Source organism: Hetaerina americana, unplaced genomic scaffold, assembly GCF_022747635.1.
Source record: "Hetaerina americana unplaced genomic scaffold, ioHetAmer1.1.p SCAF_3, whole genome shotgun sequence".
Classification (NCBI taxonomy): domain Eukaryota; kingdom Metazoa; phylum Arthropoda; class Insecta; order Odonata; family Calopterygidae; genus Hetaerina; species Hetaerina americana.
The window spans coordinates 75,180,309-75,206,483 of record NW_027286874.1 but is presented as its reverse complement, the minus strand read 5'-3'; the positions used below and the strand labels follow the sequence as shown (position 1 = coordinate 75,206,483).

The 26,175-nt window shown below is 35.1% G+C and overlaps 2 protein-coding genes across 4 annotated transcripts in view; one reads left to right on the top strand and one right to left on the bottom strand.

Annotated features, from left to right (window-relative positions):
* Window positions 1-1,255: 1,255 nt before the first annotated feature.
* LOC139690976 (BRCA1-associated ATM activator 1) lies at window positions 1,256-14,606 on the bottom strand. The gene is made up of 12 exons (XM_071588667.1): window positions 14,590-14,606; window positions 14,327-14,507; window positions 13,958-14,254; window positions 13,242-13,873; window positions 12,518-12,724; window positions 10,261-10,497; window positions 9,077-9,281; window positions 8,821-8,993; window positions 8,363-8,460; window positions 7,264-7,432; window positions 5,418-5,720; window positions 1,256-3,256 (listed from the first exon to the last, which is right to left on the bottom strand). Exons 2-12 carry the CDS (start codon window positions 14,442-14,444, stop codon window positions 3,017-3,019), a joined length of 2,679 nt encoding a protein of 892 aa, XP_071444768.1. The 5' UTR covers window positions 14,445-14,507; window positions 14,590-14,606; the 3' UTR covers window positions 1,256-3,016.
* A 151-nt stretch (window positions 14,607-14,757) lies between these two features.
* The window catches only part of l(2)k05819 (transmembrane protein 94-like protein l(2)k05819), a 73,244-nt gene continuing 61,826 nt past the window's right edge, over window positions 14,758-26,175 (top strand). For 2 of the 3 annotated variants that reach the window (XM_071588665.1, XM_071588666.1), the window contains exons 1-5: window positions 14,759-14,931; window positions 18,605-18,720; window positions 18,880-19,029; window positions 20,167-20,303; window positions 24,468-24,661. In XM_071588665.1, coding sequence (XP_071444766.1) covers window positions 18,614-18,720; window positions 18,880-19,029; window positions 20,167-20,303; window positions 24,468-24,661 — 588 coding nt within the window. In that variant the 5' untranslated portion in view covers window positions 14,759-14,931; window positions 18,605-18,613. Of the gene's footprint in view, window positions 14,932-18,604; window positions 18,721-18,879; window positions 19,030-20,166; window positions 20,304-24,467; window positions 24,662-26,175 lie in introns of all 3 variants that reach the window. The other variant, XM_071588664.1, reaches the window with a different exon arrangement.

Sequence of the window (26,175 nt, the reverse complement as noted above, 5' to 3'; positions counted from 1 at the left end):
TCATAGTGCAAATCCCTCAATTTTCCCATCTCAAAGGAACTTTTATGGGAGGTGAATTGTCATGATGGAAAACCATTTCCTCTGCAAGCTGGGTTGGACTTCACAAATTTTTGCATCCAGGTTTGTCAAAGGTTAGAATAACACTCCTAGTTATTTTTTTATCTTTTTCAAGGCAGTAGTTCCACAGAATTCCCTCCGCATTCCAGTACTGACAGCATGACTTTTCCCTCCAATGACACAGCCTTCGCCTTCTTCGGAGATGAAAAACCAGCCTCTATCCACTGTATGGAATGTTGTTTCAATTCTGGGGTGCAATAGCAAAGTTATGCTTCATCAATTGTCACATACATATTGATGCATAATATTACTCCTGTTTTTGTCAAGCTTGCAAGCACCATTTGGAATGTGTCATTCGAATGCATTTTTGATCCATAGTGAGCATAGGCGGCACTCATTTTGCAAAACGTTTGCCAAGGGCAATCATTTCTTCATGCAAAATGTAACTGATGCATTCTTTTGATTTCCCTACAGCATTAGCAATTTCATGCTCCTTCATATGCCAAATCTTCCTAAATCATATTGTGCACTTTTTCAATGATTTCCGGTGCAGTTGTACTTTTTCGATATCCTTCACAAGGATCATTTTGGACGCTTACAAGGCCATGTTTAAACTCAGCCACCCATTTCTTGACATTGGAAATTAAAGTAGTGGAGTCCTCATACACATTTACCAACCTCAAATGAATTTTGGGCGGCATTAAACCTTCTTCTACGTAGAATTTTGTCACTGCACGATAATCGATTTTTTCCATTTCTAACAACACATACACCACAAATTCAAATGATTGTCTACAGCTAACTGCTGGATAGAATGGCTTACAATTTCACAAGGGTGTCTACTCACAGTTGTGACAATATGAGAAAAAAAATTCATTCGACAGCCTACATACAGCTGAATGCCCAATCACAATAGGCATCCACCAACATTGGTCACAGTATTCAATCTGAAGGTCAGTTTTACTGATGAGAGTAAGTTCTTGTCATTCAATGAAATTAAGGATGTGAAATTGACACATGAAGGTATTGGGGAGAGTTCCATTCCCTTGGTCATTTTCAGTTTCCCAGGAAGTCTTATGTATTAAAAATTGCACAGCTTGGATTCAGCAATTGCCCAGGGGTATCACTCAGATAAATAGGGATCCTATGGGTCACTTTTTTCAGAAAATAACACAGTAAAACATAAGAATGAACTAAATTCGTCTTAATAATATTTTATTGCAAAAATGTGAAAAATATATGCAGTGGATTTCATGTTTCCATACAGTCCCCAACTTAGCAATATGCAAATGAAGATGGATCTGCATTTGCCTAACAGCCCATAACATTCATTAACTCCTTAATACATATTACACTCTAAGTACTAGGTCAAGTAATGTGCAAAATTGCACAGCCTTCTGAAGTAAAAGCTTGATGAAAAGTCATTCTGTATTGCAGATGTTTTGATCTCAATTTTCTAATCACTCTTCTTCGTACAAGCAGGACCGAAAAGGTGGACAAAACATTTATGGAACTATATTTTTAAATGAAAATCATATATGTAAAGTCACAGCCAAACATCTGACATTTTTTCGCACAAGTAGCAAGGACAAAATGGTTGGTCATCTGGCACTACTTGGGGTCAAGAAGGTGCACACAAAAATTATAAATCTGGGTCACTATAATACATGTACAAGTGAAAGATATAATGAACACCCATCAACAGCAAAATCATTAAATCTTGATCACTCTCCGTCGACTGAGAGGGGTTAAAATATTGTACAGGGTGAAAACTTCAACAAACGTTGAGAATGGTTAGTCCAAAAGCACTTCAAGCTACACTTGGCCCCTCATCATCTTCTTCACATTTCATAATTTTCATCAGGAAATGAGAAATATTTGCAGCATGATAGTGACAGCTTTAGTGGTATGGGAGTAATCATTAATCACATGATTCATTTTGGGATGAATGGGTTTGGTTCTTAAAGTATAGGCACACTTCCAAGGGCAGAAAGTCTATATTACACACCAACTGACTACTTAACCTCTTCTAGCAACAAAAAGTGAAACATTATGCATAATTTGCAAGAAATGCTACTACAGCCTTTCTGAATACAACAATGTAAGATTCAAACATTTTTATTTCCTAAGAAAAATTTAATTTTATCAACTTTATAATTTTTTTTGCCACTTGTCACACAAAAACTTTTTATCATAAAAAACACCACAGATATCAACAGTGCCAGAGGTTAATTTGTTAGGTGAGGATAGATTTTAACAAATACTAAGCCTTAAAAGTCAAGGAAATTCAGACTTCAAGGTAAGGGGGTCCAATTCCTTTCCCTGTGCCAATTGTGGTTTCCTGGGAAATCAGGAATAGACAAAACAGTGGATTGGGTGAACTTTGGAATGACCAGAAGCAGAGCTTTTCCAATTGAATACCAAACCACTACTATTAAAACCCTTTAAATTTCTAAACCAATCAAATTACTGTACATTGCAAAACTTCAGAATAAAGTGAGCAAGGCATTAATAGCTCAATTAAAACCAGTTTCATACACAACTGGGGGCCTTGATGGTAAAACCATACTGGAATTCAAATTCAATATTTCCAAAGTATTCAACGAAACACAGATAAACCTGAAATTTCAGTCGACTGTGCACGGGATTACCAGAAAATACTTTTCGAGTGCCATTTTGGGTGAGAGAGGTTTAATATTTGCCCCAAATTGCATCATGTGATTAAATGGACACTCCATAATACACCTAGAAGCATTGAGAACAGTTTATAGATTTTTCAGGCACAAAATAATACATGTCTATTGTTGAATATCCATGTACTCACGCTCTACTAAAACAATACCACAACTTCATGGTGTGATTAACTATTGTCGCAAATTTTTCTAGCATAAATTTGCATGTGAGGAAAGCGTGGACTATAAAAAAAATCATTAATAGTCCAATGATAACTTAAGGCCTGCTAGTAACAATCCATATCATTGACATTTGGGCCCGGACCTCTTCCTGAGCCATTGTGAGATGCCAATATGTCTTCCAGCAGGGACAACATGTCATTGCTCCCACACTGATCCAGCCAATGACACCGTTGTTCCATTGCAACATGCAAGTCGACTGCATTTAGGAAACACAGGAACTTTTGGGGGTTAATGTACAACTTTTCTCCGGAGCAGACAGCACCACTTGGACCATCAGCTTCAGCCTGAAAACATGCACAGAAATAAAATCATGCGAGAAGAGAACTGAAGCAAAGAGTGAAAGGGGGTGGCAAAGATAAAGGCCACGGAGATATGATACCCTCACTTTTCGCCACATGTGACAAGCACATTCCAGGAGATTAAGATGCAGTGAAAGAGTTTATAGGCCAGTGATAAAGAAACATGTTTTTATGAAGCTATTATCATTATTAATGTTTAATGTTAAACAATTATTTTTGTGAATATATTCTATTGTTTCAGGCTTCACTTCGTGGAAGTATTTAATATCCATACTACGAGGGTCATCCGGAAAGTAGTACCCGTTCGTGAAATAAAGACACAAAAGTAAATATTAACAAACATAAAAAATTTTATTTGAAAGAGGATACTTTAAACTACTTCTCAACATAATCTCCAAGCAAATTAAGGCATTTGTCATAACGTGTGACAAGTTTCTGTATTCCTGCTGCATAGTCCTTCGCCGCCAGCTCATTGAGATACGCGAGGGACCCATCTTGCACAAATTTTTGCATAATGCAGATGGTGTTTAACAATTTCATGAACAATTGTTCGAGAAACATTGGGAAAATGCTCACAGATGTCATCAATTGTGACGCGCCGATCGTTCCTCACGAATTCGTCAACTGTGCTCACCAGTTGGTCTGTAATGACAGACGGTCTCTCCGAACGCTCATCGTCGTGTGTGTTCCCCCTCCCCATGTTGAAGTTGCGACACCACCGCCGAACAGACGACTCGTCCATTACATTGTCTCCATACACCTCCTTTAATTGGCGATGAATATCACATGGGCGAACGTTTCTTGCATTGAGGAATTTAATCACTGCCCTCACTTCACAACTGGCGGCGTTCTCAATTTTTTTAAACATTGTAAACAATCACAGAAACAACACAGGCAATGCTAGCGTCACGCAACTTGGCTCAGAGAAGGCAGACAAGCCACTGAAGCTACCTGACCTCGTCCAGCGGCTACTCGCGTCGTCAGCACTTCATGCGGCACGAACGGGTACTACTTTCCGGATGACCCTCGTAAAAAGAAAGACTCGTACTTTTCCACAGATTTTATTATACGGTGAAACGCATTGTACCGTATAATAAAATCTGTGGAAAAATACGAGTCTTTCTTTTTAGCATGGAAATTATTTTTGTTTATTTTAATTGGAGGTATTATGCATAAGTTGTGTATTTATTTCATAAGGGACTTGTTTTTTTTCACAGAGTCATACAGTCATAATTAGAATTACAATAAAATTTGCTAGGACCATTATATGTGGAAAAAACTGGAAATTTAAGAATATTTATTCGTCAAAAGAGGAAGCAATAGTATTTATTTGGGTAAATATAAAACGCACATACTACCTTAGGGAATACTTGAAGGAAATATGACAGTGTCAGCATATTTTTCACTCCCTGGAGAGTTGCCTTCAGTGAATAATAATCAAAGAAGATCTCACAACGGTTTAAGAAGCAGAATGATCTATTTGACCTTTACTTCAATGGAAGTGAGAATAGTATTAGAAGAAAAGGCAACCAATTAAAGATATTGTTTCAATATCTACTTTGAAATCGATTGTTATACTTATTTTGTGGATTTTTGCAAGTGGATTGAAAGCTAGATTTCCCCACTGATGGGGATTTATATTATTTATGTATTTTTTACCAACTTCTTCCCAAAATGAATAACTACATTCAATAAAAAGATCTTCTTCCTAAACATATGGGAAAAAAATCAAAAAAATATTTTTCCAGGTTAATTGTCATGATATTTTAGTGGACATATTCCTCATAGTATTATGATGCTACTGTTTAAATATAAAAATTTATTTTTTTTTAAATTTATCTTGAAACCAGATATATATATATTTTGAAATCCAATCGCTTTTTGTCCATGAATGTTACAATAATGAGGCTTTAATGTACAGTGTCTGTTATTCAACAATAACATATGTGAATATCTGTTTTGCAGTTTATATTTTCATGTCGAAAGTAATGCATTTTATAATTGGGAGATTTTTGCAATGAATGTAACATGATCCAGCCGTGGGTTAATACTACCAGAGTCAAATTTTATTTTGGCTCCATTACCTGCAATCATTCTAGTACCTAATGTTTTGTTTCAAATTAACTCCAAAGAAAATGATACATACCTCATTAGCTAAAAGCAGAGAATTCAAGAGGTTTAAATAATCACTGTCAGTTGAACTGGAATTCTGACTGATACAAGTACTCGATTTTCTCTCCAGAGAATCTTCAGGTATCAGCCCATTTTGAAGGCTGATGGTCCTTAAGTATGACAAGTGTGAAACAGCAGTCCTTGCAACATTCAAATCACAATCCTTAATGGCCAGTAAAAGAGCTCTTAAACATCCAAGTTGACTCAGGTCTTCCAAAACATTCTGAATCAATTCCTTCACCTTTGGGGGGTCAAGAGTGACAATTTTTCGGTCCATCTGGAAATAAATACAGAATACCTATAGAAGTATTGCATTTCTTTAAAGGGGTTCACATATTTTTTTTAAACCCATAAGGTTCATTCTTTGCTTGATTTTTTTCAAAAGAAAGAAAACTATACGTGAACTTTTAAGAAAGTTAAGTTTCAAAGATTAATAATTTCCTCATCTAGCTGAAACTAAAATGTTAATACATTTTTGTTAATCTACTATACTTATATTGCAGTTTTATCATTAATTTATAGATTATGATGCGTCTTATATCTTTTATGCATGATCCTAAAAAAAATAAATTATTATTATTAAGGGGGCAAATGGACACTTGGGTGATGATCAGCATGGATTCAGAAAGGGAAAAGATAAGATTATGCCATAGTAGTAATGAGGTCACCAATTTAAAGAAATGTACAGTAAAACCAGGATGTATTCACTTACTTTGCAGATTTCAAAAAGGTATTCGAAAGAGTAAACTTAGTAGAATTAATGATTTTAGAACAGAAAATAAGAGTAGACTTGATGAATAGGTGACCCTTAAGTGATAGGTGTGAATAGCAGATAGTCAGGATGGGCAATTAGGGCTGTCCATTATCACTCATGTTTTCAATTTATATTTAGATGAAGTGCTATAAAAGGCATGGATATGGAGGTAGGAATGAAAATAGGTGAATAATTCATAAAACCAGTAACATTTGAACATGATCTAGCTAGCCAATAAGCCAAAGGATTACAATAATTTTGGGCTATTTAAGAAAAGCAGTATGATAAGTATGTGATGATAATTAAGGCAAATAAAACAAAGGCAATGAATTTCTGTAAAAATATGAAGGCCAAGTTAAACATTAAAATTGGAGGGCATTAGCTAGAGAAGGCAGAGTATTTCACTTTTCTAGGAAGTGTTTTGGACAAGAGGTGTCACAGTAGTATGATCAAAGGAAATGCATTGCAAAGAAGCTTATATAGAGTGGAGGGAGTGGATGACAAGGACCTTGAAAAAGCATGCATTTAAATAAAAGGTTAGTGAACACTTGCATATGGAGTGTAGTTTTTTTCAGCTCAGAAACTTGATCATGTAGGCAAGAGGTTAAGCACAGATTATAGGCATTTGAAAAGTGAGCTAGTCTCAGATTATTCCTTAGTAAGTGCATAATTTTTTCAGTAAATAACTACTGTGAAATTCAATGGTCTTGAATTATTTCTTTAACAGTTAACTTATTAAGGAAAATGGTGGAAATATGAATGTTGATTATAAATCTGTACTGAGAAAATGATCAATTTATGTTATTCACAAAACTGTGTTGCCAGAATGAACAAATTATACACATTAATGTTAGTTAAAACAAAGCAGTATTTCTGCATTACTTCGTACGTCAATAAAATCGATTATTTTATTAAGAATTATTTATATTTGAATGTACACAATACTATCAACCTTACATGCCTAGAGAACAATGCATATAATATCTATTAAATCTGGTAACAGCGGTATGGATAAATGGGCCTAGCAAAGCTAGGCATAGCCACTGGTACATACATATAGTATTACCTTAGAAAATGTGATGTAAGGGAATGTCCCATCTATCATTCCTAGGTCTGCAAGTTTTTTCTCGGTGACTGCCTTCCAAAAATTTAATGCTTTCGTTTTCACCTCCCAGTGAAGATCCTTTGTTGCTGCTGCATACATTACTTCATACAGTTCATGTTTGAATGTATTCCTGGAGATGGAGAGCAGAATGTTTAAAAAAAGTGTTACCGCAAGGTATTTTCATTCCTGCATCCTACATAATTTTTAAGAACATACAATAATTCACAGTTCTTAAATTCTCATTGTGCATAATTTGAAACAATGTTGCTGCACTTTCCTAATGGGAAGTGCTTCAAGACTGCATGTGTTGGCAATTCAATGATACCTATATTTATAATTTGCATGCTCAAATAAATGACTAAATGAACAACACAATTTGCATGGTGTTTTCAAAATTTTTATTACTGTTTTATTATCACTGATTAATAATTTTGTTCACATCTCTGAAAAGTTTTACAGTGCACAAAAATTCTACCGAATGCTATGAATTTAATACTTAGGTAGCTTATGTGTTTTCTATTAACTTCAGAGATGGACACAGATCTTTCCAAAAAATTTTGAAGATGGAATGTCCCAGAAAAAACATCTAGAACAAGAATTGTACACTGGATGTTTTACTTTTAAGGACCAATGCTCAACGTTATGAAACTTTGTAAGGCTTCGTAATTAGCTTTTATGGTTTTGACAGGACTCTCAATAAAATAGGATTTTTTAACCACCCATGAGTATCAAATTCCATCTTTCAAGAATTAACCCAAATACAAACTTCCCATTGCATTTCACTTCAACTCCATTTGCCTTCTTCAGAATTAATGAACTTGGAAAGGTAAGTGACTCTAGAATTAACTCGGAAAGTGAAGGATTTGTGGTTCAATTCCTAGTCAAGCAAACTTCTACTGATACAATCAGTCATCTAAATTAACATACTTTGGTGGAAACACAATTTGACATGTCTACATGAAAAATGGTTTTAACTGGAAACAAACTTAAATTAACATACATTTAATGTATCACATCATGCAAAACAAACCAGATTGACTTCAGCTTCTCAATAACTTACACAACTCTATTGTTTCGGTACAATTCCATCAAAAGCCCAGCAGCTTCCTTTCGAACAAGGCCTTCGCTCTCTTCTTGCAAAATGTTAACTGCTATGGTCTACAAGGAGAACAATTGCAATATTTTTATTTCATTAAACAAATCTCATGATAGATCTCTAATTGTAAAAAAGGAAGGAGTTTACAAAAAATTTAGTGATTTACATACAACAATTATTTCCAAATGATAAGGGAACAGGCTAATAAAAAGATCTTTACAAAGAAAGTAACTACAAAATGTAAAGTAAGAGATGCTTACAACACATTGGAACACAATTATAAAATTTGAAAACTTACATTATATTATTTTCTATGCCTGTCAGGTAAATCCCCATGGGGGAATATTGGGATCTAGCAAATTTCTTAACCATAAAGGATTTTGAAAGAGGAATCACTCGGTGATTTCAGCCTCAATACTTACTGGTATTCCCAAGGCAGATAAACCTTCATTCCACAGTGGAGTAACTTGAACCATGGCTGTTAAGCATGCTAGGGCTGACCCTCGAACATATGGCTCACTGTCAATAATTCCAACTTTCACAGTCAGTTCACAGAGATTGTTCTTCAGAAGCATTTCTTGAAACACAGGGAATTCTGTAACACGACAATGTGGTTACAAAACTTTCATAAATCCATATTGGCAAAATACAATTGAGCTGGGTAAATAATGTACTCACTGTAATCTGATATACTGGATATACATTCCAAGACCTCATAAACACTATCTTTGACCTCCCAATTAAGGTCATGTATTCGCTTTTCTAGCAGTGGACCTAGTTGGGACAGTGACGAATTCTGAAGGCTGTTGGTAAGAAGGGCCAAATTTGGAGGAATGAAATCTTCGATGCACCTTTTCATGAGTTGAAATGCTTGAACCACCACCTAAAGATAAAAATTGACTTGAATTGAAAATATTAACAAATTAAAAATTACCTATTTATAGCGAACATTGATCGCCTCAATTTTGACAAATAAATGTCAAATCCGATTCTCTACCTGAAAGTTGGATTACATAAGTTTTGCATGTAAAATATATTTTCAACCACTGTTACTTTCCCACATTTGCTTATTAAAATATTCAACTGTTTTTTGACATAGTTCACAACATTGTCAGAAGTACAAGGTTAACATTTTGTGGCTCCCTCCCCATTCTGAACGGTGAGAAAGCTTGGGCAGATCTTAGGAAAGAGGTGGGGAACCCAAATTTTATTGGGAGAAATTACCACAAATTCAAGGTAAAATGCCGGGCACAAAGAACGAATTAAAAAAAATTTTCTTTTCTAAATAAAACAATTGTTGATTGGAACACCTTACCTGCAAAACTATTCGAGCTCTTTCCTAAAAGAGTGCATACTTTTAAGAAAAGATGTAAGGAATATATGTAATCATTTGATTGATGTGTGGTGTAAAATTATACGTAACAGCTTAATTTTTTTAAATTTATCTATTTTTTCTTGCTGATTGATTGATGTTAATGAGATGGGGATTTTCTTGTTTTGCGAAAGAGATTTGTGTTTTGAAGTTTCCTTTAGGTGTACTTTTGTTTTACTGACTGATTTTACCTATCATCTTTTGTGATTATTAGGGACTTGTGTGCCACCTGCACAAGTGGATTTTAATAATAATAATAAATATCTTAATTTAATTTAAAACTTGCTTCAACCACCTTAAGTGAATTATTTCTGAAGATGAGAAGTCATAAAGGAATTATGGTCAACTATTAATATCCATTCACTGCTGTTACCTGCTGCAGGGAGTTCTTATGCCTAAAACTCATCCTGGTGAAAACATTTTAACATTTTTTGCAGCTCTATATTCAATGTTTGCAAGTTCTCACTCAAAGTATGAAGATCACACGTACCTGTGCTGGAGCATTGACATTTTGAATGATTTCAGTGGTGAACGTCACGAGGCAAAGTGTTTCCAGTGAATCCCTCCACGTCAAATGGAAGAGTTCTATTAAAGAGCGCAGCCCATCCAACACAACACCAAGTAGTTTTGGAGATTTGGAAATGAGCAGTGAAATTTCAGTAACACCAGGTCGGGCAAACCCCCAGAGCATGAATGCTACCGAGCGAAATGCAACCACAGCAGACTCCTATTCATCAGGAAAAAAAAATCCCATTAGTTCAATGGAATTGGTGAAATAAAAAAATTGAATGAAATAAAAGCCGCTGAATAGTAAAAAAAAATAATAAAATTTTCTAATGCAGTAAATCATACAGTGACTCCAAGGATTATTTGGAAGACCTAAATAAAAAATTAAAGTCTTAATACTCAAAAGCTTTGTAATCAATATTTATGATTTTAAGTTTTGAATCACTCGATGTTGAATAAAATTTACTGATAAACATGTAGTTTGATAAGTTTACTTCATTTCTTTCATTAAAATGGTTCGATGTTGTTCAGTTAATACAATTTTATAGTCATGCCATACATATTTTCAAAAACATAAATCATTGTCTTGAGATATAAAAGCGAAAAAACTCTTGAGACAAAAATGTTCATGTCACTTTCTTCCTACTTCAATAAACTAAAATGAATGCATTTTACAGTTTGCTTACTCCACCAAATTAAATATTTGAATCTAAAGATGCAGTGCAAAAGCAATGGAGTTTCATGCATATAAATATTCATTCATCAGAATGTTCCTAACGTTTTTCCATTTCTTCATATTGTAAGTAGTCACTTACAAATATGACATAAATAGGAGAATTTTGCAATCATAGCAACAAATCAGAGGTGACATATGGAGAAAAAAGGAGGTGTGGCAAAACTATGCTTATTTCCATGGTACAACTTTCGAGCATGTCTGTCTTCCCTTTGTGCAGCCAATATGCAACTACAACAACGCAGACCACCAAAGAGAGACAGTTTCATGACCTTAGGCATTCAATAATGCACCCTCAAATTAGTGATCAACGGGAAGGGTAGACATCTCAAGATGGATAATAGTATCCTTTAAAATAAAACTTCTGGACCGTAGGAAATAGAAGGCATTCCGAGGAGTAAATTTTCATGTCCTTATTTGTATGCAATACATTGCACACACACTCAATTTGCACAACCTTGATGCAGAATATATCAATCAAGGGTCAAATGGAACAAGGACCAAGAACAGAGATGACTGGGCAAAAATTAATTACATCTTGGGAATGTAAACAAAATGAAAGGCTGGAAGTGTAAAAAAAAAAGTTTTTTTCCAGACCATCCACCAAATCTCTTTACTTTTCTAGAAAAGCGAATTTACTACAGCTGTCCAGTTTTTCACCTAGTTTTATAAACTGATAGATCCACTGAGGGGAGAGGTTTAAAACTATCTGCGAGAGAAGTTGATGGAACTGGGACTGATGGACATATCTAGTTCAGGTCTTTAGCAGGAACACCATGAAGGGGGTTAGTGTGGTTCAATTGGTGCAGTGGTTGCTGTACTAGCACTTCACCCTCAGGGAGTTCAAATTGTAGCAGGGGCAGGATTTTTTAATGTATCCCTACGCCTCCTTGGGTGCTATGTGAAGAGCACTCGAAGTTCATCGTCTATTGTTTGGGATATTAAATTGTGGACCCCATGGTCGGTTTCATTAAGAGTAAACTAATGGTCATTCTTCATTTTCTCTCCAACTTTCCCCATTTCCTGAATACTATTATCTCTACCAAATCACCCACATATCCCTAATGGAACAAATTACCTCAGCCATGGCCACTTCCTCTCATAACTTTAATAACCAAACATGGAAAACAGGTGACTGCTTTTGTCACCAATGATGCTTCAAATGAAATCTGATTAGGATGGGTGTCATAAAATCTCATGTTAAGATTAGCATACATTAAATGGAGCCTTCTGGGGGTTCAACAGTTTAATATCACACACCATGGACACCAAAATGGGTTTGATATTCCTCTCACAATACATGTTATGAATTATTTATTTGTAACCCTATAAATTCCATGTAATGTTTCATTGAAAACATTTTACTCCTGGGAATTCAACCAAAACATGTGGTGAGAAGGTCACTGGACCAGCAATACTAAACACGTTGTTAATGATTGAACTATCCGCCGATGGTTAACAGAAATAAAAACAGCTGAATAAAAAATATATCAGTACAGATACTCACTCTATCGAGTACATCCTTTATCTGAAGTATGGAGACCAATGCAAGGTACGCATAATCAACTGAACTGTTAGTTTTTTTAATGGCTTCTTTCAGCTGAATTGCCAAATGTTGAGTTGTGGATGATGTAGTTTCACAAATGTGAGACATAAAATTGGAATTCAATTCATTTGTAATACTTGGCAAAGACACCAATAACAAAGGAGTGACCTGAAAGATAAATAAGATTCGTCATCAGTAGATTTATAGAATTTATTTGAATTTACTAACAATAAAAATTAACATTTCTTACATGCCCGACATTACTTTTGAATCCCTTTTGTCACCAACCTTTAAAATTATCTATTGAAGCTGGTCTGCTTCCACTACTACTTTATTGTGATCAATTTCAAATTAACATGACTTGAAGCTTTCTTGGTAGGAAAAAGTTATAAAATTATTTTTACTCATATATGACAATTCCCTCCACTCACAGGTTTCCCAGATTAATCACTATAATACATTATAGACAAAACCAAAACTTGCACGAGTGCCATAGGCTTTCATTTGGTCAGTAGAGTCATTATGTTATTCAGTCAAAGGAGGAACGCGGTAATATAAAATTTATATAATAGCAATCCTGGAGGGATGCGTGCCGCCCTCCTGACTAAACCATTCTTGTATTAGGTACACAAAATATAGCTTAATAATTACCTCTAACTTTGACCAAATTCAACAAATCACATACCAGAATATATATCAGCTGGTCCTTCAGCAGTAGCCTTTTGCCTGCTTCATCTTCAAAAGAAACTTCGGCAGTATTCTTGATTTTACACGCGCAGGAATGACTCTGCAATGCCACGGCCAACACCGATGAAATGCTTCGTTTTTTCATTAAGGTTGTGAGAAGTGAAAGAATTTTCTCAGAAATCACTGCCAAGTCTGAAGGTGTTGAACTTTGGTTGAGGGCATTGAAGTGAAAAAGACAGAGAAGTTTCCCTAACTTTGCCAGAAATCCATGGTTTGGGTTAGTTTCAATGGCATGATCTAAAAGATGAAAAATAAATGGCTCCAAATCAAAGCCAGTTAAAAATATAAAGAGAGTTGGTAAAGGGTTAATTAGGGATGCTTCCAAAATGGAGCATGCCAAATCAATTGTTAATGAAATAGGGTTAGTTTCATCTTCTTCACGAGCTAAATGGCTGCTGCAGACATCCTTTTTGGCAGTCATGGGTGAAAATACATCACCGAGAATAATTTCGCTCATAGGCTTATCATGTTTTACTGCACCCAGTAGAGTAACGATGAACTTTTGAGTCTCTCGACGAATGTATATACTTCTATCATTCTGATGAATGAGCAAGATATCTTTCCATAATTCTGAAATGAACATCGAGAAATTTTATGATAAAATCAAACCCAAAAAATTAATAATATAATCACCCAGTAAATCATGAAATTTACCTTTTTCTAATATGTACTTTATTCCACTGCCGTGATTTAGCAATGACAACAACAAAGATACATAGCCCAACTGCAAAGACGAGCTTTTCGACTCTTTGAAATTGTAATCTCTCGAGATTACAATAATGAGATGTTTATACTCTGGGGACATGAATTTTTCTTCTTCGGTAAGCAAAAGTGCCAGTATTTGCAAAGAGAACACTTTGATGGATACATCAACACAGTTGTTACCATCCTCAAGACTATTCTTGATGAACGCCTCGCAAACAGGAAGGATGAGTAATTTCTTGGCACTTTCTTCAAATCAAAAGAAATCTCATTAAAATTAATCCCTTTTACCTTCATAGAGAGCAGAATCACGGGACTTACCTTCTTTTGAAAGCTTCGAAAGAAGTAACTGCAAATAAGTATCATCCGGAATTTTACACTGCGGGTTTCCAAGCAAATGCAAAGTGCGACTGAAAGTTTCTTCTATTAATTGGTTCATGCTTAAACGACGATCATATTTCCGGTTATAATTATAAAAACCAATGTTATTCACGTAAAAATACTGCAAGACAACATATGCCACTGTTGTTTTCTTTCACTTACAAAACATTAGTAATAGAGAACCACCACTACCTTACATTTACCAACACCCACCGCTCTACTCTGCTCCATCTCGCGTGCGGGCAGTCAAGAAATTTGGAAATATCACCATTTCACCATGCTATCGAAGGCACGGTGTTATGAGAAGTACGAGAACCATAAAGGGCAAATGGTATTCAAGATGCGCTTTAAGTGAAGCAGACCAACTTAGAGAGGTTTTCAAATGATTAGATTACATTTTAGAATACCGTGAGTTTAATAATATTACCTAGGCACTTCCAGGAGAATATCATAATATATAACGTCTCTTTGTAATGATTTTGGTATGACCATTTCTGAGAACATTTATCCAAAACCTGTTATTTGGACTTCTTATAACAGTCAAGGTATGTCTTTCATTTTTGTTTGTTATGCTGTCGATGTCAATTTCTTTCTTCGGAAACTATTAAGATTATAGGCTAATGGTGACTTTTATTTGCTTTAATTGCGTGTGTCTAAATGCTAAAATATATAAGTTATGATAATAAGTATACCCGAATATTATATGGTTTATATTAAAACTAATTGTAGTAATGAAATGTAAAAAGAACACTTGTATGTTGTTGCGGGCATTGAGTTATATCAAGATTTGAGTTGAATTCTAAATAAACTGCAGAGTGAAATTTTCTACGTAGTTCAATGTTCAATTATGGAGTTATATTTCGGAGGAGCTATGATCAGGAATTCCTGATTAATGAAAACTCTTGAGGATTGGTGTGGAATTTATCTAAATTTGTTTTTTTGAAGCCCAATATGCCAATGAGCGAATCATGTTAGTTACATGCGTGTAAATATTTTCAGGGGTTGATGTATCAATGGACGAGCCGTCGGACGAAATATTCAATCCAAATTTCAGTAAGAAAGTTTTTCCCTGCAATAGAACCGATTTTCAACTTAAATTACTATTTGGCCTGTATATATCAAGTATAATAGTTTTCACCGAAATCTTTTTTCGTTCCCATAAATTTACCTGCTTTTAAAATTTGAAATATGACAAGTTGTTACTTGAAAAGTCCCTGCATAGTTAGAACAATTTTTTAGTGTCATAAAACAAAATCCCTGAAATATAATGTAAACAAATACCTGTGGTCATGGATAATTTTTAGTAATGAGCGCCTTAAGATTGCAATTTCTTGTTATTCAGCTCACTACTATTACAGTCCATACATACACATGAAAAAATCTTAATTCTTGCCAAAAGAACCCATGTGCCAAACCTAAAAAAAATAATTTCTTTCAAACATCAAAGCATCAACATTAAAGTATATTATGCCGACTTTTGCCTTTTCTCAATCCAAACTAGTTTTCCATGAGTGTGATAAAAAACAAAAACTCCAAGAATACCTAATGATCTGTTAGCCTGGTAATGAGACATTGAGATGACTGACTGTTGGAGTAGGAGATCAAGTCAATTGGGACCAGTCATTACACCACTCATAATGGGATTTACTTAAGGCATAGGTTTTATTTTGAAACTTGGTTTTGGGAAAAGGTTGTTAGTATCATTAGCTCCACATATTTTGTTTTCTTTTAGTAAATATATACATCTATATTTTTTCTACACCCTGCACCTTCATCCCCTCATGTACAATGACCGGTAAAGGTGAGAATTCACTCTGTGGAATGGTTTATACTTGCCTATTCGGGCAGTCAATGAAAATTTCGGATATAGTTTGGAAATGATTGGCTAATATTAGTAGGCATAGGTGCCTAACCTTCGTTACAATTTCCTCAAAATACTATAGAAAGCCATGTGGACCCCATGTATTGGTGAGAGGCTATGCCACCCAACAGCAGGCAACCAACAACCTGGAGAAGAGGATTGTAGTACTTGATATGAGAGAAGATGAAACTCTCTGTTTCTTACTCTGAGATAGCCTGTGAAACAACACTAATTTTCACTGAATTTCGTTAATGGCTGAAACAGTGGTGAGGTTAGAGACCGGGAAACCACTGACTGTTCATCCCAAAGAGCTGCAGCTGAAAAAACTTCTATCTCCAATAGTTGAATGCAAAAATTTCAGAGTGTAAAAATCGTTCACCTTGACCGGTATAGACGAATGATTTTAACACTCTATAATTGTTGCATTGAAATGCACATTAGCAGATGACTCTGTTAAAAGTTACAGTTGCGGCATCTCTCGCAGTTTCTTTGGAGTAGTAGTAGTAGTATTAAGGGGAGGCGACCGACAGCTGAGGTCATATGCGCTATAGGGGATGGATAGGAAAGGATGAAGGGTGGAGAGAAACCCGGCGTCGGCATTAGCCTACTCTTTACGAAAGGCGCCAAGGGGTCCGCAGCTTAACGTCCCATCCGCCGGACGGCGTACTCACTCAAAGTGCCCTCCACTAAGCACCTCAAGTAGGGATCGAGATACCTCTGAAAATATTCAACACCGCCGGGATTTGAACCCGGGCCCTCTGGTTGGGAAGCCAGTTTCTTTGGAATTTTTCCAATAGTTGAATTGGAATTATTTTGAATTAAATATGCTGTAGGTCAAATAATCCATGGGCTTTGATATCCAGGTAGGACATTCTTGGTGTAGTACATCTTTAACTTTAGTATGTCAAAAATTGAGGATTGGGATCTGAAATGTTAGATCTCTTTTGCAAAGGAAAACTGGTGATCTTCAAAATGAAAATTCTGGGAATAGTTTTGTATGATTTGGTAATTATTGGATGAAATGAATGATAAAAGACTCATGAAGTAAAATTTTCATTAAATGAAGTCATTTTATTATACAATTTGGAGAGTAGGTTATGGGATACCCATTGGAATGTTTTAAGTGTTATATATATTTGGGAAGAAGGAGCAATTGAGTGGGGTGCTGGGTTGATGAGTGTGGAAATAAATTTGGGAGAGGTCATTAAAGTTTGGAACTGGAATTGAGGACATTAGACCTTGTGAATTGGGAAGAAAATTTTATAGCTATGGCTTCTGACTCCTCATCTCTCTTCCCTGAAGCATTCTGTGTAAAATGGGCATGCTGAAATATTGTAGTCATCTGTGATGATCTTCAGTGGTCCAAAGCATCTAACATCCCAAAAATTAATCCTTAAAGTCAGTGGTTCTTTGCTATACATGTGGGGTTGGACTTTGGTAGATGGGATGGGGAGGGGTAAATGTCCCTTTGTGCCTATGTCACTTCTCTACTGCTGGACATTACATTATAAATTAGTGACAGACAATGAGTGGTATGAAGTACAAGAGCTTAGGGGTGACCTCATTGGCTATCAAGCTAATATCAATATGGTTGCATTTACATTCACTCATTGCATAATGTATAATGGTTAGAAATTGATTCCTCTTGGAGTTGGGAGAATAAATTTTTCATTTTTATAATGCTTTTGTTTTCAGTGTGGAAATTCCAAGACCTCTTGTTTAGTAATACGGGCACATCCCAAAGAATTTGGTTTGCATTGTTCATTTGGCATAGTTGAAAATATTATAAAATATGATTTTGGATATTTTAAAACTAGGTTATAATTAATTTATAATTAATAAAATTAAAAATAAATAAGATGCAATGTATTTATTAATATGAGAAAGGAATTAAGTCAGAGTCCAGGTGGCAAGGAGCATTTGTAGCAGCCATCGTAAATGCAACATAAATTAAATTCACTTCATGAGTTTTTTTTAGCAATCTAAGTCTTATAATATAAATTTACCATCTTCATTATTTGCTATTAATTTTTTTAGGTGTATCACTATCAGCCAGGGTTGTATGTCATTGGACTTGACAGTCCTCATTACTTTTCTCCTTATTCATTAAAAAAATATTTTCCCATGTTTGTGTGTTGCTTTTTCTGCCTTATTTTTTAAGAAATATATGCCTCTATTAATAATTTTTTAAAGTTAAAAATATTCAAAAGACATAGAACTCGTCAGTATTGAACTATTTACATAACCGCTCAGGAAAAAATACATGAATTAGGAAAACAAACACAGATATGGAGAGATAATAAATAATATTACATTACAAAATCATTATAATATAAATATCTCTAAACTGTCCACAGGAGGTTTTCATGGATAAAGCTGTAAGCATAGGCTTAACTACAAAGGAAGCCCTCAAAAGACTTCATAGCGATATTTCTTCTGTGCTACTTCTACATGAAGTTTCTCAGCATAAGAGGTGATATACCTTGGCCTTGCAATGATGAGGCTTTTTTATTGTTTTCTTATTTCATAGTTTTAGTTTAAATGCTACTTAGGAATGTTTACATTAATGAGTTTCTTAGTTCTCAACTGTAATATTCTAATTAAAAAGAATGATCTGCTTTTAAATTTTCAGGAGAAAGAGTATTTTCCAGGATGGCTCATGGATCAATGAGTCATTGGACCCAAACAGCCAGTATACAACCCTCTGTTGGACTTCAGCTGTAATTCTTTTGATTAATGGCTTGGTGTTCATCTTAGCTTATTTTTTATGTGACTCTCCAAGGTAATGGTTAAACATCTAGAAATGTCTATCATTCATATATTTTATGTTATTCAACATATCTTGTTAATTATCTTGTGTATGTGTGTTCAATTTCTTGGTAAGTTAATTATGAAAATTCATTATGTGCAAGGGATTTTGAGAAGCTCAGTAAATTTTTCTGCCATACTTTGTCAAATTAAATTCGGTATTAGATTTCCAGTGATATTCACTGTTTACTACTTGGAGTTGTTTCTTCATAATTTATATTTCTTGTTGACGACTCTTGATTTACTGGAAAGGGTTAATCAGGGACCTTGTGGGTTGGGGCTAAGATTTAAGTAGATAATCTTATATTGAAGTATCCCCTGATATAAGGTTAGCTACCATGTATAAAAACTATAAAACTAATCTGTTTTTGAGAAAACAATCTCTGATAGATGATGCTCAAAAGTTTGTTTTATGTTTTTGTCTTCCCTCTGCATCAAATATTAGAGAATATTCTTTATTCTACATGTACTAAATGAAAGCTAAATATTATTTTAAGTATTTTTCTGGTGAAGAGCACTTCATCTCAAATGGGGGAAGATGAATGTTGAAAAGAGATCCACTAAAACTACAAAATACTGCATCATTTCATTTATCTTATAAAAAAACAAACAACTGACCAACTATATAAGGTATTATGCTTAAGCCAGCTTTGAGTTCATGATATATCTACTATGTGATGACGTGGCAAATCTTGCATTGAATGCAATTCACAAATTAAGGGCTCTCACAAATATGTAATTCTCAATCAGAGTTGTAGACTCTTGACGAAATACAAACTTGGGTTGTCTGTAAGTTGAAAATACCATGAGTCCTAACTTACTAATCATTGTTAATGATTCTGGGATTGTTTTTAATAGATTATTGTTGAAACAAAAATATAAAAATAACAATTAGTTTGGATATTAGCTGTGGGTTGGTCCATCTAGAAGTTTTTTAACAAATATAATTTTCGTCTCTTTCATCTCAGGCAATCAGGGACCGACAGCATATTTTTTGCTGGCTGTGATTTTGATGGGATTTTTTGAGAAATTGGAAATTGAAATTATAAAATTTAAAGATTCATGGTCAAAGATTTATGCCTGATCCATTATTCTCATGTTTCAATTTCAGATACAACTTTTTACCACTTCAGGGATTGATTGTTATCGTACTTCTTATCATTAATTTCTGTTTGGTGGCATGGGACAACAAGCTTCGCCACATTGAAATTCCCCAAAGGATACGTTACATACTGTCGCAATTGGAAGGTTTGATGCATTCATTGTTTCCTATTGAAACTTTAATAGAATAATTTGGAGTTGTTTGAATCACCCTGCTCTTTCAAGTCATTCTCATCAATTTGTATCACAATTTTTCAAGAAAATTTTTTTTATATCTGATTCTTGAAATTGAGTGGAATATTTGTCACACCAATGTTAACAATATAATTATCAGTGTGTTTATTTTAATTCTACAGTTATCTCTTGAATGATTCTTCTTTGATAATTAGTTCACAGCAAAATATTTACTTTAAAATTTAGGGTCATGTATATGCTCATTATTAACTGTAACCATAGTGTTGTGGTCCCTATACCATTCCATAATCCTGATTCCTCCTTTTTCAAGGTACTGCACAAATCAAAGTACAGGGTTCGTCCGGAAAATAAGTGTACTGAGCTCAGGAAAAATATTTATTACACTTTTACATATGTTAAGCTAATATTCCTCAAAATAGGACCCTTGTGAGTCGATACACTTGTTCCAGCGGCGTTCCCATTCCTGGAACGCTCCCGCAAAGGCATCATCGGGAACCTCTTGAAAACTCGTCGTTGACCTCTTCTCTGCCCTCCACGAACATCTTGTGCCACCGAAAGATCATGTTTCTGGACATGGCTGACTCCCCGTAAGCCTGGTTAATCATACCGACAGTTTCGGTAGACGATTTCCCAAGCTTTACCGCAAATTTGAAGGAATAACGCTGCTTCAGCATCGCATTCTGTGACGTGGGTCGAGCGTGGAGGTTCGCGTTAACAGAGCTCCTCACTACACCACAGCTCAGAGCCAACTGCCTTTTTCAGCGTCGCTTGCCAACATACCCCCCTCCAATCGCAGCCCGCCAGAGCGGTGCTGGGCACGCCTGGAGCGGCGCGCCCAGCCCAGGAGTCAGTACACTTATAGTATTTTCTGGACGAACCCTGTAATGTGTGTTCCCTGGCCAAAGTCATAGAATTTTGTGTACCTACGTTTCGGTGCAAGCATCAAAATATGTCTACATTGCAATTGGAAACCTTGATCTTACCCTTTGTTTAATAAAATTTTTTATTGTGAAATCATTCCTCAGGATAGTATGCTTGTAAGTTTTAGAATTTAGGAAAGTTTGCATGTGCACAAAAACTTATGTGCTCGTTCCTCATATCCCGCAAAATCTCCCCTAAAGCAGATAACTTATATTTGCTGAATTTGTAGTCAGCATGAGGTTGTTTCTGAAATGATATGAAGTGAACAAAATATTATCCTTGTATCCACGACATATCACAAAGATTTGTTTATTTTTTGGGGGAAAATATCTAAAAATATTGTTTGATTATCTATGTTCATTAAGCAGAGCTTGTGTGGGATGCCCAAAAATATAGTTCATTCCAACATTCCCTAATTCTTCCGGTAATTTCTGGTTAAATGACATACTGTGAGTTGTAAGAATTACTTGTCTGAAAATGGATATTAAAAACATCAATACGACTGCGATTCAGTGGAAGCATACCAATGTTGTTTTAAAGTTTCCTTGGCTCTCTTTATGATTGTACAACATGCTTTCTGTCAGATGTGAAATATTCAAACCTGAATTTGATTTTAATATACCAATTTTAAGAAAAAATTTTCGGAGTATTTGCAGATTAATCAGTTTCTAACCGTTTCAAATGGGACTGTCGAAAGAGAAGGGTTGTAATAATTTTTCATTCTTTTTTGAATCTCTCAATCCTGGCTGATGTCAGATAAATGAAGGTTTATTGAGTTTTAGCTGAATTTTCTTCCCGATCCAAAATATTTAATGTTTTATCCCCATCTTTTACTCCTCCAACCTCTTCCATATTCCTTTCTTCAGTGTCCAACCCCTGCCATACACCCTGCCACCCCCTGACTTGCCATGTTATCCTCTCTCCTTCCACAGCTCCTCTTTCAAGCAAAAGTCACCCTCCAAAATTTATGCTAAGTTATGATTTTATGATGCAAACTAATCATGTAACTTCATGCTGATATAGTAATTTTACTGGGGGGATTGGCAAGCATCAACTGCAAAAGATATAATATTCTCCTTTTTGCATGGGCATTATGTGCTGGTAAAATTAACCTTAAAGAAACTTTAAATCAAACATGAATCTTCATCAAGAAATACAAAAGAATTAAATATTATGTTAGTTTTATTTTCAGTTGTCAGTGTAAAAGTTCAGGTTTTGCATTCTATGTTATTTGGATGGTGTCAGTTTGCTCCACCAACCCTATCACTGTGGCTGTGCAACTGACATGCACCATAGTTGCTCACCCTTTTATTATGAATGGGATCTATGCATTAACTAAAGGGATCACATTGGAGGAAGGAGAGGAATGATGGATTGGCTGCTTGTTTGCGGCTTAACTTCTAACCTTCTTCCATGCCTGAATAAATTACACGAAAGCCAAAATGTAAATCCCCTCACTCGCCTACCCAAAGAGTGGGTATGTTACGTGTATATTTTTGGGACAGCAATTCATAGGTGTATCATCATCTATCATCATAACAAAGAGGATCATACAATTGTCGAAGCTTGTATTTTTGCTATAACTATAGAATGAAATTGACTAGAGCCTTTGAGTAACCATGGCACGGATCAGAATCTTAGGAAATAAATCCCAATTGTCAAGGAAAGTTTTTGTTTATTAAAATTTGAATATTTTGGTAATTTAAATAAAAATCCTTTTCTCGGAAAATGTTGAAATTTTGAGGATTGAAATTTCATTGACTGCCTTGATTTAGTAGTTATATGGTTGTTTTTTTAAATTTAAATTAAGTACCATCATTTTACTCCACTCAGTGTTCGTGTCTTTGAAACAGCAAATGACTTTTGTGATAATGAGAACATGAATATGATTTAGATGAACATATAAGAATACCACCTGAATGTCTTTTTGTGCTTTCTAGATTTCAAGTAGGCTCTAGGCAGAGTAGAGGAGACAGAATTAATGCATTTATTCTGTTATATAGATATAGACTAGATAAATAGGTAGCTTAATAGAAGCCTGAATTTGAATAAGATGGCACAAGTAAGGTTAAGGGTAGCAGTAGCAGAAATGAGATGGCAGTGATAGGAAAGAGAGACAGGTAGGGTATTCAATTATTGTCTTTGGTTTTTAACTTGAAGGCTGTGAGGAGATTAAGTGTGGCATGGAAAAGGCTTGAGTGGGGAATAAAAGTGGACATAGAGTTGATTAAGTAAGTTAGGTTACCAAATGACCAAGCAATAGTTAATCAGACAGCCAAAGGATTGCAGTTGGCATTGATTGCAAATTATTACTAAGTGCTTAGCTCCAAAGAATGCCTCTCCCTTTCAAAATCTCTTATTTAACTAATAATCTTGCATTACCTCCATTTGCAATGTTTATGTATGCACTCCAAGTATAATGGCTTCGCTGTTCATTATCTTTATTCTGTGCTCATTTCTTTTCCCATGTGTTTTTTTTTCAATATTTTTCCTTGTATTAAGTGCTGAGTATATCCCTTACAGTTGATGCTATTTCATTTACAAGTAAAGAATAGTTTTAATACTGAACTCATATGAAATAGAAAATCTTGTTTTTGATTTGACCCTATTTATTATGAAGTGGTAATTACTGTGTATCCGAAAATATCATGTTGTGAACCTCTGCAATAAATGTGAAGACTCTCCCTATTGAAAGTGAAGACTGCATGTTTTATATGTATAAAGTTATTCAGCATTGCAAAGTTAGTATATGTTTCCAGGTGAATAATATTTTTTCATTAAATGAGACTTGAAGAATAATCTTAATCAAATTTCAATTTTAAATGTGAAAATTTAGGTAGTTGGTACATTTTTATCAAAATTAGTCATGTTATGTGTGACAAGGGCTAAGATTTACCAAATTGTAATGCGTAAAGTGTTGAAAAATTTTTTTTTAGATTGTCTGACTAATGTAGATCTCCTTAATAATTATTACTAAATCTGCACTTAAAAGTAGAAGTGGATTTTTTTCAATATTTATGGAGTTAAACTGACATTTAATATACTGGAAATGCAAGCATAGTATATCATTGTAGACTTAATCTTTCACAGCTTCCTTAATTTAGGCATATAAATTAGTATTGTAATAATTATGAATCAACTAATATATTTTCCTTTACATTTTTTCTTTTTTTATTTTCTCTTCTAACACATCAGTTGCCTCTGAAAAGGTTCAGTGGTCTTCTAATAACTATCCTCACCTCTGTTCACCATACTCACCATGCATCACGCTACAATGGACCTACCGAGATGGTCGTCTTGTCAATTTGCCATGGGCTCTGCTGGTTGCCGGGGATGTTGTATTGATGAGGCCTGGCCAACAGGCTCCAGGCAAATGTGTGTCTCTAGAGGTTAGATTAACTCATATGTAGATACTCCGATCTTGGATACTCACACTGTGGGTCACAATTACTCCCCTTAATTAGAAGTATTACTCTATACACTTAAAGACAATTTAAACGCATTACATTGATAGTGGATTTCCAAGGCTTAATTACTCTGTGATTGCATGAACACATATGGTATCATTAAGTTGTCAATGTAGTATCGATGTCAGCTTTTTGTGAAATATGTTTTTAAAATATACTGCGGACAAATGCAGGGTACTCTCTCAGTCTTCTCGTTATTTATTATAGACTCTGTTATGGTCATATCATGAATAAAAAATACCATAAGCGCAGTAATCAACCCGAAGGTCGGTTTGGTAGGTGATGATAGAGTTCAACCAGTATTAAGTCCGACGGTGTGTGAAAACCACTAAACAGGTTAGGGGGGCTGTTCCTTTCCCTGTGCCAGTTATGGTTTCCCAGGAAGATCTGGTACCCGAGAAATCACATAGCTTGGTTGGAGCTGCAAGTGCCCAGAGAGGCTTGCCTGGGAATCGAACCCAGGCCATCTGGTCAGTAGTCCAACACTCTACCCCCTGGACTACCATGACCCAGTAGATCATATATTTAATCCATTGGATGAATAATCTACCTCAGGGATTATTGTCATGTCTTTATGTATAAAATAAGAAAATTACCCTTACTTTTTGGATATGCCTCATATTTATTCCATAACTTTGAAGAAAAAAGAGAGCAGCTGTTGCTAGTTAGAAGGAGTGGGGAACTGTCATTACAAATCAATGATCATTTAGTTGGCCACTCTTTTACACATATTAAATGGGGACAATAATAGTACACTTCCTGATGAAGTATCCTGCACTGGAAAAAATGTTGGAGAAAAATTAAATCGATATGGAGTAGCATCCTACAATAAATAAATCCCGTGGAAATCTCAAAAAAAAAAAAAATTGTGCAACTTTACCCTGAAAAATGCCAAAAAATCTGAAAGCCAGGATATTTCAGGATAACTAAGGTAAACCTATGAGCATGAATGGCTCCAAAGTTAAATTTGGCCAGCGAGGATGGCATCTGTGGGAAAAACTCCTTGACAGAAACAAAACAATCAGGGAAATGAAGCATAGTGCTGCAGGCAATTTTCATATTTATTGCCTTTGAGTTTGGAATTGGAGCGATCAATTTGGGACGGTATGAATTGGGATGTCATCACACTCTTTTGAAGGCAGACTTGATAGAGACCTGAAACCAGAATAGGCATATTCAGAAACCAGAATTCTTATGTGTTTGATATGGCCTTATACGCAAAGTTAAACTAGCTGAAAATTTCCACTTTGTGGGTGGTATTAGCTCACTCTGCATCTATGCCAAAAATTTGTGACATAAGCCAGAGAATGTTGAGGTTTGGCAAACATTGATGTGATGATATGAATGAGATGATATTAGGTATGAGTGTTGTGTGTAGAAAATACTATATTATATTATGGATCATTGATATATTTCAACCAGTGTGTGGGGGATAG

Excerpts from the sequence above, each read along its gene's own strand:
- LOC139690976 (XM_071588667.1), bottom strand. The coding sequence starts at position 14,444 with ATGAACCAATTAATAGAAGAAACTTTCAGTCGCACTTTGCATTTGCTT. Across the intron at positions 13,874-13,957 it reads AAAGTACATATTAGAAAAAG|AATTATGGAAAGATATCTTG; the intron begins GTAAATTTCATG and ends TGTTCATTTCAG. Across the intron at positions 10,498-12,517 it reads TAAAGGATGTACTCGATAGA|GAGTCTGCTGTGGTTGCATT; the intron begins GTGAGTATCTGT and ends CCTGATGAATAG.